The 16,814-nt window shown below is 43.3% G+C and overlaps 1 protein-coding gene across 1 annotated transcript in view; it reads left to right on the top strand.

Annotated features, from left to right (window-relative positions):
• The window catches only part of MGAT5 (alpha-1,6-mannosylglycoprotein 6-beta-N-acetylglucosaminyltransferase), a 138,604-nt gene extending 123,308 nt beyond the window's left edge, over positions 1–15,296 (top strand). The window contains exons 12-15 of the mRNA XM_056536619.1: positions 5,710–5,859; positions 11,710–11,856; positions 12,965–13,081; positions 15,186–15,296. Coding sequence (XP_056392594.1) covers positions 5,710–5,859; positions 11,710–11,856; positions 12,965–13,081; positions 15,186–15,296 — 525 coding nt within the window. The remainder of the gene's footprint in view (positions 1–5,709; positions 5,860–11,709; positions 11,857–12,964; positions 13,082–15,185) is intronic.
• Positions 15,297–16,814: the final 1,518 nt, after the last annotated feature.

Below are 16,814 nucleotides of genomic sequence, written 5' to 3' on the forward strand. Positions count from 1 at the left end.
TGAGATTACCATAACACTGTGACTAGCTTTTTGTGAACAGGTATTTCCTGTTTGACTTTTTTCTTTTTTTGACTACAAATCCCACAATTCCATTTTCCTCCCTCCCACACATCAGCCACCCCACCCATTGAAACATAAATGAGCTGCATCCATTCAAAAGACCTGTGTTTTCCAATCAGGGTGCCAACAGCTGTTGCATTAGTTGCAGATTGGTCTCTCTCCCACCAAGAGATCGCTCCACCCATTGAAGCAGACAGGCTCCCTGTCATCAGCTGACTAGTGATGTCAGGTCTCGGCCACATTGCAACCTGGGAAAAATCTGAGACAACAGTAATTTTGTATTCTGGTAAAAATAAATATTGGGGTCGAAAATCACAGAAGAATTGTGAGAAAACCGTCACACACAGGTACAGACACTATATTATGGACTACACTAACTTTACAGCCCCTGTAGCATAGTCACATAAAAAATGTTTATTTAATACCTGGGATAGAGAAATACATGTGATCTTTGGTGGATACATACAGTACATGTCATTTGTACAAGGTTTTATTTCACTTTTATGAGCTTTGTCCCTTTAAGGCCATAACTGGTTAGCCAAAAAGTCCTCTTTAGCTACAATTCATCCCCAGGATGTGATGAGGAATAAATGCTATTTTCAGAGTAGGTAAAATATTACAAATGCAGTCACCATCTGGACCACCCTACGAGATTATTTTCAAGAAATGGCAAGGAGCGCACCTCTTGGCAGAGACAATCGGGATTATATGGATTTCCTTACTGAGCCACTTGCGAAATTTTTTAATTTTTTTTTTGCTTTGTTAAATAGTTGAAACTCGTTCTTTGTTTTTTTTTTTTTTTGTTTTTTTTTTTTTGCGAGGGTGAGAGATGGAGAACGGCAAAGCCTTAAGCTGTTCTCCATATGGCACCGCCACTGAGCCACCAGCTTGATCAAGTCTGCGCGCATTAATTTCCTTCCTTAGCCATGGCCTGAAGCATACAGCATATGGTCTTGGTTAAACTGCAGAGGCTTATATTGTGTGAAGGTGACCTACATGGCCGGTTTTGGAAAGGGGGGGGGGGGGGGTGTAGGGGGGCAGTGGGGGTTGGATCTGGCTTAGTGGACTATCATAGGCTTGTTGAAACTTATCTACATTAGATTACTAAAGATCTGTCCCCCATGTATGAGGGGTCTCCAAACTTCATCCCTCCATATATTGTAAAACTACAATTCCCAGCATGCTCGGACCGCCAACAGCGGTCCGAGCATGCTGGGAGTTGTAGTTTTGCAACATCTGGAGGGCTGCAGTTTGGAGACCCCTGTCATAGATAGACAGTACTGATTTATTTAAAGAAGCACTCTCTAGCAATATTGTTTTGCACATATAATGGCAACTAAAAGACAGTATTCCTGCAACACAAAGTGTTTCATCTCAGCTCAGCTGCATCCATACATATTCAGCCCTTTTATTATTGCAGCTGGGGTCATCCTTAGGACCCTGCCCTTCTCCACTAAGCTCCATTCTTGTTTAACTGTGTGTATTCCCCAGTGCATACTGTACTGTTTGATTATACCATTCCTGGCTTATTTAAAAAAAGTGATTGCAGTGATATAGTAGGTGAATCTGTGAAAAGCTCAGCTGCATCCATACATTTTTGGCCTTTTCATTATTGCCTATTCATTATCTTCATCCCAAATTAAATGACTCCTGTGGAGGTACAGGATGACATCACCTATCATATCCCTCCAGACAGGTATCAAACCCTGCCCCTCTCCACTAAGCTCTGCCCTCTTTCAACTGTATGAGTGCCCCTGTGCAAACTGTGTTGTTGATTATACCGTTCCTGCCATCTAAAAGACCATGAGTGCAGTGATATAGTAGGTGAATCTGTGCAAAGCTCAGCTGCATCAATACATACAGCCCTTGTATCATTCCAGTTGTGATAATACTCATCCGAAATTTAAATGTCTTCTGTGGAAGTACAGGATGACATAATCACATTTCTCCTAACGGGTATCGGACCCTGCCCTTCTCCACTAAGCTCTGCCCTCATTCAATTGTACGAATGCCCCTGTGCATACTGTTCTGTTGAAGTTACTGTTCATGCTTTATCTGAAAGACAAAACTGCCATCAGGGCAGTGATATAGTAGGTGAATCCATGCAAAGATTGGCTGCAGAGTTATACAACTCCCCTCACTCTCACGGACTGTCTATCTGCAGTATGCCGAATCTCTGGTATATTGCTATATGTTGCTGGTTCGCACTGCTCCCCCCCTTCTTGAAAGTGCTGAGAGGGACCGAGGCTGAAACAGCATCTCATTGGTTACCTGCAGAAGTTAGAGAAGACTCAATGTGATGAGACTCCACCCCCTCTGTCCCTTCTAAATACCACATCATGGGAAGTATAGGGTGCTTTACCAGAGACAAGATGGCAGACAACCTATAAATGCACAGCCATTGGCTGTCCGGGCATGCTGGAAGTTGTAGTTTGGCAACAGCTGGAGGCGGCCTGGTTGGGAAACCCTCCTCTTGGAGACTGATTCATGTGACCACTGTGTGTACTGCGCTATGGCGTTGCGATCCCGCTCCGTCCGCGTCGTGTACACAGCAGCTGCTTGTAATAATAGTCAGGATTTATGACATCTGGGTTGATGTTGACGAGAAGTTGTAAACTGCTTAGACCACCGAAAACCACTTGTAGGATTTACGATTCTCCTGCTGCGGTATTTAAAGGGGTACTCCGGTGGTTAATTTTTTTTGATTATATGGCATCTTCTTTGTAAGTTTATTTTTTTTGCAATATACATGTGTTATATGTTTTGGCAGCATGTGTGGGTTTTTCTTACCTGTTTGTTGGGCAGGAAGTTCTGTAGTTCGGAGGGTTTTCTTTTACTGCTGTATTCTGAGGACACAGGTCTGCACAGGAGAAGGACCTCACAGAGGAGATAAGTGTTATCTGAAGGGGAGGATGAGAAGGGGCACGGGCTGGGGATGTATGGAGGCAGGGGAAGAAATCTCATACTGGGGATGATCTCTATGTGGGAGATTTATCAAAACCTGTGCAGAGGAAAACTTGCCCATAGCAACCAATCAGATCACTTCTTTCATTTTTCACAGGCCTTCATAAAAATGAAAGAAGCGATCTGATTGGTTGCTATGGGCAACTGGGCAAGTCTTCCTCTGCACAGGTTTTGGTAAATCTCCCCCTATATGTGAAGGGGGAGGAGACTCCTGAATGACACATGCTGGAAGTTGTAGTCCCTGTTGTGTGTGTGTATGCTAGTGTTTACAAACCAGCTGTTGCAAAACTACAACTCCCAGCATGCCCAAAGGCAGTCAGGGCATGCTGGGAGTTGTAGTTTTGCAACACCTGGAGGCACCCTGGTTGGGAAACACTGGTGTATGCCCTACAGAGGTGTGGTGAACTACAACCCCCAGGAGACTACAGAGGCAGCATGCTTGTGTTATACCACAGACTGAAGACTCCTGAATGACACATGCTGGGAGTTGTAGTCCCTTTTGTGTGTGTATGCCAGTGTATCCCAACCAGGGCTGATTATATTAGTGTGCTGTGTATAAGGGGGCTGACCCGGGAAAATAGTAAGGTGGGTAAAGGGCGGAACAAACAAACAAAAACAAAAAAAGGAGCCGCCCCAAACCAGCAAGGCGTGTGGCATGCTGGGATTTGTAGTTTTCAGCACAGCAAGAAACAGGAAATGGAAGCAAAGATAGGAAAACAAAGTGGGGGATAAAAAGACAACAAAGGACAGAAATAGAATGGGCTAAACAACAAGAATAGAAATGAAACAAAACAAATAGGGTAAGTCACAAACGCAAAAACACGTTGACCAATGGAGTACCCCTTTAAGTCCCGTTTATTGTCTGATACATGGCGGCCGGAGACGTCTCGGTGATGCCATTGTACAGGGTAATGTGGCGCCGGCTTAAAGTCTGCATTTGATTTGCTTTTTCTCTGAACTTTTTTTTTTTTTATTCCCCATTAATCCTTTTTATAGAATTTATTTTCGGGAACGGTCTTTGCTTGTCTGGCACATTCACGTTTCAGAGGGGCAGCAGAATCCATCCAGCGCGCTCAGCACAGGTCACATGTTATCAGAGAGAAGCTTACTTTATAGTGTGGAATCGTGTGCAATATATTTTACATATTTTGCGCAATAATGTGGCCTGTGCAAAGAAATAAATTAAATAAATAAAATAAAAAAATTGCGCAGTTTTGCCGTTTTCCAAATGTCTTTTTTCGTTTTACTTTTCCACATCCTCAATGACAGTGTTTCCCAAGCAGTGTGACTCCAGCTGTTGCAAAACTACAACTCCTAGCATGTCCGGACAGAGCGTGCATCTCTCTCCTTGCTCATTCTACTAAATGGTGGCCTCTGAACACTCAGACCTCAAATGATTTAAAGGGGTATTCTGGTGAAAAACTATTTTGTTTGTATCAACTGGATCCAGAAAGTTAAACAGATTTGTAAATTACTTCTATTAAACAAATATTAATCCTACTAGTACTTATCAGCTGCTGAAGTTGAGTTGTTCTTTTCTGTCTGACAACAGTGCTCTCTGCTGACACCTCTGTCTCAGGAACTGTCCAGAGTAGGAACAAATCCCCATAGCAAACCTCTCCTGCTGCGGACAGTTCCTGAGACAGACAGAGAGGTGTCAGCAGAGAGCACTGTGGTCAGACTGGAAACAACTCAACTTCAGCAGCTGATAAGTACTAGAAGAATTAATGTTTATTTTTTGGAGCCAGTTGATATGAAAAAAAAACTGTTTTTCACCAGAATACCCCTTTAAAAACTTGACATGTCCTTAGGACATGACAAAAGTTTATATAATGATCGGAGGCGCCCTGCTGAGGAAATGCTGCGATAATCCTCTCTTTTACATGGCTTTCTGGGAGGGGCAGGGACTCCAAGAGCTCAGTGGGTTTGTTATAATTTACGCCACAAATGGACCTCTGAAATGTATTGCAGCTTATGGACACAGGGGCCAACGTCTCTTAAATGGGCCCGGTCAGAATCCCAAACTTTTTATATGTTGTACATCTTGGCAAAACATCAACCTTTCGAATGTACTTCATGAAAAAATGTTTCTCCTTTTTATGGAAATCATGGCTTATAAAAATGACCACTAGGGGTCCCCATACCATCCAGAATATAATCTTGTCCGACTGCAGCATCATCTTTGTCCCAGCTGAAGCACATATAGGGACAAAGTCCAGGAAATGAGGGTGGGGCTAGCGCTCCTCTGTGCTCACTCCTGTCCTATCAGACTGCAGCATGAAAACAGAGAGGAGGGGGTTACAGAGCAGCATGGTGAGTGGGGGCCGGCTCAGTGCTCGTCTCGGACATGCTCCTTCCTAAGCAGTGGATGTCAGAATGAGTGAGCAGCAGGGATTTTTGAAAAAGAAATGTGTTGAATGTTACTTCGGGCTTTACATGAAGACTGGCATAAGTTAATATTTTATTTAAAAAAAAAAAAATTTAATTAATATTTGCCATGTGGGAAAAAGTTTTTGATTCTTTTATTTTTATTTTTTTCCTTCCAATGATTTAAATGGATTTGACCTGCAGTACCAGGCACAGACCATGGACAAGAGTGGCACTGTTTCTAGGGGGTAGCAACCTTTTTTTAACAATTTAATTGCAAGGTACTTGACTCTATGTTGCGATCTTTATTGTCTGCAGGACAAGAATACATATCTGGATATCATCCACACCTACATGGAAGTACATGGCACCGTCCACGAGAAGGGAACGGCCCACATGCCCAACTATGTGAAGAATCACGGTATACTCAGCGGCCGGGACCTCCAGTTCCTGCTTAGAGAGACCAAGGTGAGTGCTGCCCCTCATTGGCTCCTACATGGGAAGACATTTATATGCAAACTTCTGGATTTAAAGTGTACCTGTCACTTTATTTAATAAAAAAAAATTCAATTGGTCGGGGTGTAAGTGTTCAGACCCTAAGTGATTGCTAGAAGCGCGCTCTTGTGGTCGTCGGTAATCAGACCCAGAGCGAACACGTCCCGGGGACTGATTACAAACTTGGTGCCGTGTGCAAGATCCCGGGGGTCCCCAGTGGCGGGACTCCCGCGATCAGGCATCTTATCCCCTAACCTTTGGATAGGGGATAAGATGTCGAAGCACCGGAGTACCCCTTTAACTTTCTGCCACTAATTGATTTAAAAAAGCGACTTTAAGCAACTTTAGTGCTTTCCAGTCCCAGCAGCTGCAGAGGGGTTCATCAGGGTCAGAACTAGTGGACAATCCAGGACTGGGACACAGCACTAAACCCTCTATGACAGTGTTTTCCAACCAGGGTGCCTCCAGCTGTTGCAAAACTACAACTCCCAGCATGCCCGGACAGCCAACGGCTGTCCGGGCATGCTGGGAGTTGTAGTTTTGCAACAGCTGGAGGCACCCAGGTTGGGAAACACTGCTGTAAAACCATTGTGTGCGGTCCTGACTTCCTCGGTGGTTTCGGGTCAGCCTTGTTGTGTTGCGGCTGAAATACAACTAGTATTATTCCTTCCCCGTTCTGAATATAATGCAGCACTAATCCCCTGTATTTACTCTAATGCCCTGTAGTATTAAGTCGAGCAGATCCCATCTCAATGTTCGCCCTGTAACCAAAGTATCCATTTCTCCGTAACATTGGCGCGGCAGACATTCCGGCTATTGTCGTCTTATAATCCCCTTTTCAGAGGCAGGATTTAGGCGTGAAAACCCCATTTTATACCCCCCAAAAATGTAAGCGGAAATACGGAGCAATGCCATGTATACCCAGCTGCACACATACGTGGTGAAACACGCTGAATAGCCTGGAGGGTCCAGTTGAGCACAGCCTCGGACCCCCACTGTCTCCACATAATTTGCCTTGTTCTTTGGCAGTAATCGCATTTACGTGGGTGATGGTTCCCTCGCTGTGTTACAGTTCTGCATTTACATACAGTAAATAGGAGCGGCACAGTGCGGCTGATGAGTAGATGTGCGGCCCGTAATGGTTTTGTGTCCCCTTACACTTTCCTCAGTATGGTGTGTGTTTTGGGGTGAAACTACAACTCCCAGCATGAAAAAATTTTTTTTTTTTTTTAAATCAACTGGTGCCAGAAAGTTAAACAGATTTGTAAATTACTTCTATTTAAAAATCTTAATCCTTCCAGTACTTTTCAGCTGCTGTATGCTCCACAGGAAGTACTTTTTTTTTTAATTTCCTTTCTGCCTGATCACAGTGCTCTCTGCTGACACCTCTGTCCATTTTAGGAACCGTCCAGAGTAGGAGCAAATCCCCATAGCAAATATATGCTGCTCTGGACAGTTCCTGACATGGACAGAGGTGTCAGCAGAGAGCACTGTGGTCAGACTGGAAAGAAATAAAAAAAATTAAAAAAAACTTCCTGTGGAGCATACAGCAGCTGATAAATACTGGAAGGATTAAGATTTTTAAATAGAAATAATTTACAAATCTGTTTCACTTTCTGGCACCAGTTGATTTAACAGAAAATGCTTTACAGCGCAGTGCCCCTTTAAATCAGTGTTCTCCAACTGATGCAAAACTACAACTCCCATAATGCCCTGACGGCTTTCTGGAGAACATTTGGCTGTCCGGGCATGCTGGGAGTTGTGGCTTTGCAACAGCTGGTGGTTCACAGTCTGGACACCGCTGCTCTAGCCTATTGCTCACCCATAAGGTTGTCAGGGGATGATGGGAGTTGTAGTTTTGCATCAGTTGGAGAATACTGATTTAAGGCAACAGGCTCCAGCCCATTGCTCGCCAAGGGCATGCTGGGTATTGTAGTTTTGCAACAGTCTGAGAACACTAAAGCAATAGTCTCTCACCCCTAGGTCTCCAAACCGTAGACCTCCAGCTGTTGCAGAGCCACAACTCCCAGCATGCCCGGACAGACAAATGTCCTCCAGAAGGCTGTCAGGGCATGCTGGGAGTTGTAGTTTTGCATCAGTTGGAGACACTGATTTAAAGGGGTACTCCACTGGAAAGCATTTTCTGTTAAATCAACTGGTGGCAGAAAGTTAAACAGATTTGTAAATTACTTCTATTTAAAAATCTTAATCCTTCCAGTACTTATCAGCTGCTGTAAACTGCAGAGTAAGTTCTTTTCTTTTTGAATTTTCTTTCTTTCTGACCACAGTTCTCTCTGCTGACACATCTGTCCATTTTAGGAACTGTGGTTTAGGAGAGGTTTGCTATGGGGATTTGCTCCTGCTCTGGAAAGTTCCTAAAGTATAACTAGGTGTCAGCAGAGAGCACTGTGGTCAGACTGGAAAGAAATGAAAAAAAAAATTCCTGTGGATCATACAGCAGCTGATAAATACTGGAAGGATTAAGATTTTTTAATAGAAGTTATTTACAAATCTGTTTAACTTCCTCGCACCAGTTGATTTAAAAAAAAAAAAAAAAAAAATGTTTAAGCGTAGTACCCCTTTAAAGCAACAGGCTCCCAGCCCATTGCTCACCCAGAAGGTTGTCCGGGCATGCTGGGAATTGTAGTTTTGCTGCAGCTGGTAAGTCACCGTTGGAGAATACTGGAGTAGGTGGAGATGTGTGGTGGATGAGTTAACCACTTGCTGATTTAACACTTGCTCCACCAGTACATATGATGGTCATATAAAGGGGCACAAATCTGCAGTCAGGTATGGGGACCTCCTAGGAGCTCTTTCTAAGAACACAGTCACTTAAGCCTAGTGCTTGATGCGAGGAACATAACCAAATGCCCGAAGTAGTGTTTCCCAGCCAGGGTGCCTCCAGCTGTTGCAAAACTACAACTTCCAGCATGTCCTAGTTTTGCTGGAGGCACCCTGGTTGTGAAACACTGGCCCAGAGTCTAGCTGGCAGATGAGTTTAAAGGGGTACTCTGAAATGAAAATATATTTTTTTTCATTATTATTTTTTTTTTTAAATCAACTGGTGCCAGAAAGTTAAACAGATTTGTAAATGACTTCTATTAAAAAATCTTAATCCTTCCTGTACTTATTAGCTGCTGAATACTACAGCGGAAATTCTTTTCTTTTTGAAACACAAGCTCTCTGCTGACATCATGAGGACAGTGCTCTCTGCTGACATCTCTGTCCATTTTAGGAACTGTCCAGAGTAGGAGAAAATCCCCATAGCAAACATACGCTGCTCTGGACAGTTCCTAAAATGGACAGAGGTGTCAGCAGAGAGCACTGTGCTCGTGATGTCAGCAGAGAGCTCTGTGTTTCAAAAAGAAAATAATTTCCGCTGTAGTATTCAGCAGCTAATAAGTTCAGGAAGGATTAAGATTTTTTTAATAGAAGTAATTTACAAATCTGTTTAACTTTCTGGCACCAGTTGATTAAAAAAAAAATATTTCACCGGAGTACCCCTTTAACCCCTTAAGGACTCAGACAATTTAATTTTTACGTTTTCATTTTTTCCTCCTCTCCTTCTAAAAATCATAACTCTTTTATATTTTCATCCACAGACTAGTATGAGGGCTTGTTTTTTGCGCGACCAGTTGTCCTTTGTAATGACATCACTCATTATATCATAAAATGTATGGCGCAACCAAAAAACACAATTTTTCTGGGGAAATTAAAAAGAAAAACGCAATTTTGCTAATTTTGGAAGGTTTCGTTTTCACGCCGTACAATTTACGGTAAAAATGACGTGTGTTCTTTATTCTGAGGGTCAATTACAATTAAAATGATACCCATTATTACATACTTTTATATTGTTGTGCTTAAAAAAAAATCACAAACTTTTTTAACCAAATTTGTACGTTTATAATCCTTTTATTTTGATGACCTATAACTTTTTCATTTTTCGTATAAGCAGCGGTGTGAGGGCTCATTTTTTGATACCACATTTGCATATAAAAAACTTTTTTTTAAATAAAATGTATTTAAAAAGTAGCAATTTTGGACATTTTTTTTTTTTTACGTTCACGCCGTTCACCATACGGGATCATTAACATTTTATTTTAATAGTTCGGACATTTACGCACGCGGCAATACCAAATATGTCTATTAAATTTATTTTTTACGGTTTTTGGGGGTAAAATTGGAAAAAACGGACGTTTTACTTTTTTATTGGGGGAGGGGATTTTTCACTTTTTTTTACCTTTACTTTTACATTTTTTTAAATTTTTTTTTTACGCTTGAATAGTCCCCATAGGGGACTATTCATAGCAATACCATGATTGCTAATACTGATCTGTTCTATGTATAGGACATAGAATAGATCAGTGTTTTCGGTGATCGTCTGCTCGATCACAAACCAGAGCAGGAGACGCCGGGAGCCGGACGGAGGAAGGAGAGGGGACCTCCGTGCGGTGTTATGAATGATCGGATCCCCGCAGCAGCGCTGCGGGCGATCAGATCATTCATTGAAATCGCGCACTGCCGCAGATGCCGGGATCTGTATTGATCCCGGCACCTGAGGGGTTAATGGCGGACGCCCGCGAGATCGCGGGCGTCGGCCATTGCTGGTGGATCCCTGGCTGCGATCAGCAGCAGGGATCAGCCGCGCATGACACTGGCATCGCTCCGATGCTCGCGGTCATGTACAGGACATAAATGTACATCCTGGTGCTTTAAGTACCACCGCACCCGGACGTATATTTACGTCCTGCGTCCTTAAGGGGTTAAAGAAGCAGTTCAAAAAGAAATTATAGAAAAATGTAAGGGTCTACTGAGTTTCCGCCTCAAATAAAAGCCCATAGTCTTCTATGGGATTCCGCACTCCCATTCACACTTCTGAATTTCCGCAAGCGGAAATTCAGAAGTGTGAATGGGAGTGCGGAATCCCATAGAAGTCTATGGGCTTTAATTTGAAGCGGAATTCCACAAGCGAAAATTCTGCCATGTGATTAGACCCTAAAGGTTCTTGTGTATGATTCTGCTTAACTATTTTAGCTGATGTGGCAAGCATAACATAAACTCAATTTTCGGATGTAAATTTATGAATGATTGTGTAATGCGGCTTACATTTCCCATGGCTTTTCGCAGAGAAGGGGGGGAGTGTGGTGTCTGATAACTGCACTTGGTGACCAAATTAAGCTGCTATTGCATAGTGGACCATACAAGCCTAAAGCTGAAGAACTGAGACAGATTAGTTGCTGTTTAATCGCCGCTGACCAATTTAAGACTGGATTTGCGAAAACAGTGCTGCCATGTCTTTCCTCATTTTATTAAAGGGGTACTCCGGAGGAAACTTTTTTTTATTATTTATTTATTTATTTTTTAAATCCACTGATGCCAGAAAGTTAAACAGATATGTAAATTACTTCTATTAAAAAATCTTAATCCTTCCAGTACTTATTAGCGGCTGTATACTACAGAGGAAATACATTTCTTTTCTGTCACGACCACAGTGCTCTCTGCTGACACCTCTGTCCATGTCAGGAACTGTCCCCATAGCAAACATATGCAGCTCTGGACAGTTCCTAAAATGGACAGAGGTGTCAGCAGAGAGCACTGTGGTCGTGTCAGAAAAGAAATCCCTAATGAAAAGAATTTCCTCTGTAGTATACAGATGCTAATAAGTACTGGAAGGATTAAGAATTTTTAATAGAAGTCATTTACAAATCTGTTTCATTTTCTGGCACCCGTTGATTAAAAAAATAACAAAAAGTTTTCCACCGGAGTACCCCTTTAACCCCTTTAAGAACACAGTGTGAATTACCCCATACGTTCTTCTTTCAGCTCTTTGTCGGCTTGGGATTTCCATACGAAGGGCCGGCCCCGCTTGAAGCCATTGCCAACGGTTGCGCTTTCCTGAACCCTAAATTCGACCCTCCAAAAAGCAGCAGGAATACGGACTTCTTTAAAGGCAAGCCGACGCTGCGAGAGGTGAGTAGTGTAAAGCATGGTGGCGATGGGGTATGGGCAAGTAAAATGTATCTTCTAGTTTTTGTGGATACCAACCGGTGGCGCTTTCAGCTGTTGCAAAACTGTTGTAGGTTGGGCAACATTGCTGCAACGGCTAGAAAAGGCTGCCAGGGCATGCTGGGAGTTGTAGTTTTGCAACAGCTGGTGGTACCCTGGTTGGGAAACACCGGTGTTATGATCAGTAGTGTTGGTCCCTAAAGGTCACCTGTTCACCCGCACTATAATCTGATACACCGGGTTCTAGTGCGGGGGAACAGGAGACTGATGCAGGGTCTCTGACTGCTATACCTACCTGCAGTCCGGAACCCCGATCCTCCAAAGGTCCCCCTTCTTCCAGCGCTCTAAGGTGGTCCCGCTGGCTAGATTTCAATTTTCATAAGCGCCTACGCATTACCGGTCACGTGACCGCTCAGTAGGCATGAGCGCTCACATGACCGACGCTTATTAATATTTAAATCTAGCCGGCCGGATCACCTTAGAGCGCAAGAGAGCGCTGGAAGAAGGGGGTCATTTGGAGGATCGGGGGTATAGCAGGTAGGTATAGCAGTCCGAGACCCCACATCAGTCTCCTGTTCCCCCGCACTAAAATCCGGTGTATCGGGTTATAGTGCGGGAGAACAGGTGACTGTTTTCCTTTTAAAGGGGAACTCCACTGCCCCAGTGTTCGGAGCATTTTATACCTTTACGCTGGCTGAGGGGGTTGTGCCATCACGGCCACACCCCCTCAATGCAAGTCTATGGGAGGGGGCATGGCAGCCGCCACGCCCCCTCCCATAGACATGCATTGAGGGGGCGTGGTGTGGCCGCACAAGGGGTGTGGCCGTGATGGCATGACCCCCGCAGCCAGCGTTCAGAACAAAATGTTCCAAACGCTGGGGCAGTGGAGTACCCCTTTAAGGGTGGAACTAGTTTAGCAGCAGTTGCTTTATTATGAGTAAGTTGCATTACCGTGCACAGCCTATAGGTGTGGCGTTGTTTTGGGGGCGGGGGGGGGGGGGGGCGGAAGATTGCAGACCCTCCCCATATTGTTCTGGACAGCTTGTATAATGTATTTATCTCTTTATTGCAGTTGACGTCCCAACATCCCTATGCTGAAGTGTATATAGGAAAGCCTCACGTCTGGACGGTGAACATCAACAACCCCGGGGAGGTGGAGAAGGCGGTGAAGGCCATTCTGAATCAGAAGGTGGGAAACGTCTTTCTGGTCTCGCATAGTCTTCATCACTGCGGGCTCTGTCTAACAGTATATACATCCCTTACCACATAATGTGCAGAGCAACACTACAACCCACACACACCGTCTGCACTCTGCTAGGACTCCATATATGGGCAACTAATAGGACCGTGTACTGCAGGGATTGGGAAACTAAAACTCCCAGCATGCTCTGACCGCTTCAGGGTTTTTATGGCATGCTGGAACTTGTAGTTTACAAACAGCTGGAGAGCTGAAGGTTGGAAACCCCATAAATAGATATCTATCTATCTCATATCTATCTATCTATCTATCTATCTCATATCTATCTATCTCATATCTATCTATCTCTTATCTATCTATCTATCTATCTCATATCTATCTCATATCTATCTATCTCATATCTATCTCATATCTATCTATCTCATATCTATCTATCTCATATCTATCTATCTCATATCTATCTATCTATCTATCTATCTATCTCATATCTATCTATCTCATATCTATCTATCTCTTATCTATCTATCTATCTATCTCATATCTATCTCATATCTATCTATCTCATATCTATCTCATATCTATCTATCTCATATCTATCTATCTCATATCTATCTCCTATCTATCCATGTCATATCTATCTATCTCATATCTATCTCTCATATCTATCTATCTCATATCTATCTATCTATCTATCTCATATCTATCTATCTATCTATCTCATATCTATCTATCTATCTCATATCTATCTATCTATCTATCTCATATCTATCTATCTATCTATCTATCTCATATCTATCTATCTCATATCTATCTATCTATCTATCTATCTCATATCTATCTATCTATCTATCTCATATCTATCTCATATCTATCTATCTATCTCATATCTATCTATCTATCTCATATCTATCTATCTATCTCATATCTATCTATCTATCACATATCTATCTATCTATCACATATCTATCTATCTATCTCATATCTATCTCATATCTATCTATCTCATATCTATCTATCTCATATCTATCTATCTCATATCTATCTATCTCATATCTATCTATCTCATATCTATCTATCTCATATCTATCTATCTCATATCTATCTATCTCATATCTATCTATCTCATATCTATCTATCTATCTCACATATCTATCTATCTCACATATCTATCTATCTCACATATCTATCTATCTCACATATCTATCTATCTCACATATCTCTCTATCTCACATATCTCATCTATCTATCTCATATCTATCTATCTATCACATATCTATCTATCTCACATATCTATCTATCTCACATATCTATCTATCTCACATATCTCATCTATCTATCTCACATATCTCATCTATCTATCTCATATATCTATCTATCTCATATATCTATCTATCTCATATATCTCTCTCATATATCTATCTATCTATCTATCTCTCTATCTCTCTCATATATCTATCTATCTATCTCTCTATCTCTCTCATATATCTATCTATCTATCTCTCTATCTCTCTCATATATCTATCTATCTATCTCTCTCATATATCTATCTCTCTCATATCTCTCTCTCTCTCTCTCTCTCTCTCATATCTATCTATCTCTCTCTCTCTCTCTCATATCTATCTCTCTCTCTCATATCTATCTATCTCTCTCATATCTCTCTCTCTCTCTCCTATCTATCTCTCTCTCTCTCTCATATCTATGCTGGGAGTTGTAGTTTACCAACAGTTGAGGCCCTGCCCATTTCGCCCATATTCACCAGCTTGAATACAATAGATACAATCCTAAGCATTACAGCCCCCTAGTAGAACGCTGCACTTTCCTCGGCTTCTGAGTAGATGTGTGACCCCGCAGACCAGGACAAGATGACACCTGACAGTGCCGGATCTCATCTGTGCAGAACGTCTCCAAACCAGCAAAGAAGCCTCTATTGGGACCGAGGTGTCTGATGCTTTGATGTAATGTACAGTGACGTCTCTGCAAACCCTAAACACTCATCCTACTTAGCTTGAGCCGCTCTCTCTCCGAGTCGATGTCTCTGGACGCCAAGGATTAACTTACTTGGGGTTTTTTTTTTTTTTTCTCTCCCTCTTTCCAGAATGAACCGTACCTGCCCTACGAGTTTACCTGTGAAGGGATGCTGCAGAGGGTGAACGCCTTCATTGAGAATCAGGTGAGGACAAACTGGAAGACGCTGGAGCGTGTATAGTTCCCCCCACATTAGGTTGGCAGTATAGTTCCCCCCACATTAGGTTGGCAGTATAGTTCCCCCCACATTAGGTTGGCAGTATAGTTCCCCCCACATTAGGTTGGCAGTATAGTTCCGCCCACATCAGGTTGGCAGTATAGTTCCCCCCACATTAGGTTGGCAGTATAGTTCCCCCCACATTAGGTTGGCAGTATAGTTTCCCCCCACATTAGGTTGGCAGTATAGTTTCCCCCACATTAGGTTGGCAGTATAGTTTCCCCCACATTAGGTTGGCAGTATAGTTCCCCCCACATTAGGTTGGCAGTATAGTTCCCCCCACATTAGGTTGGCAGTATAGTTCCCCCCACATTAGGTTGGCAGTATAGTTCCCCCCACATTAGGTTGGCAGTATAGTTCCCCCCACATTAGGTTGGCAGTATAGTTCCCCCCACATTAGGTTGGCAGTATAGTTCCCCCCCACATTAGGTTGGCAGTATAGTTCCCCCCCACATTAGGTTGGCAGTATAGTTTCCCCCACATTAGGTTGGCAGTATAGTTCCCCCCACATTAGGTTGGCAGTATAGTTCCCCCCACATTAGGTTGGCAGTATAGTTCCCCCCACATTAGGTTGGCAGTATAGTTCCCCCCACATTAGGTTGGCAGTATAGTTTCCCCCACATTAGGTTGGCAGTATAGTTTCCCCCACATTAGGTTGGCAGTATAGTTCCCCCCACATTAGGTTGGCAGTATAGGTTCCCCCACATTAGGTTGGCAGTATAGTTCCCCCCACATTAGGTTGTAGTTCCCCCCCACATTAGGTTGGCAGTATAGTTCCCCCCACATTAGGTTGGCAGTATAGGTTCCCCCACATTAGGTTGGCAGTATAGTTCGCCCCACATTAGGTTGTAGTTCCCCCACATTAGGTGTGCAGTATAGTTCCCCCCCCCCATTAGGTGCAGTACAGTTCCCCCACAGACATACAGTGTATGGCTGGAGTCTGTATGTCTGTACTGCCCTACTTCAGTATTCCGACCAGGAGCTGTGGTCAGAGCATCAAAGGTGACGTGCTGGTAACTTACCATGTCCACGCGTCCTCGCTGCTCCTCTCCGCTTCACTGTGCTCCACTATCTATCTCCTATCTATCTCTCTCATGTCTCTCTATCTCTCTCATATGTCTCTCTCTTTCATATGTCTCTCTCTCTCTCTCTCTCTCTCTCTCTCTCTCTCTCATAGCGCTCTTTCTCTCTCTCATAGCTCCCTCTCTCTCTCATAGCTCCCTCTCTCTCTCATAGCTCCCTCTCTCTCTCATAGCTCCCTCTCTCTCTCATAGCTCCCTCTCTCTCTCATAGCTCCCTCTCTCTCTCATAGCTCCCTCTCTCTCTCATAGCTCCCTCTCTCTCTCATAGCTCCCTCTCTCTCTCATAGCTCCCTCTCTCTCTCATAGCTCCCTCTCTCTCTCATAGCTCCCTCTCTCCCTCTCTCTCATAGCTCCCTCTCTCCCTCTCTCTCATAGCTCCCTCTCTCCCTCTCTCTCATAG

Source organism: Hyla sarda, chromosome 8 (genome assembly GCF_029499605.1).
Source record: "Hyla sarda isolate aHylSar1 chromosome 8, aHylSar1.hap1, whole genome shotgun sequence".
In the NCBI taxonomy this organism is placed as follows: Eukaryota; Metazoa; Chordata; class Amphibia; order Anura; family Hylidae; genus Hyla; species Hyla sarda.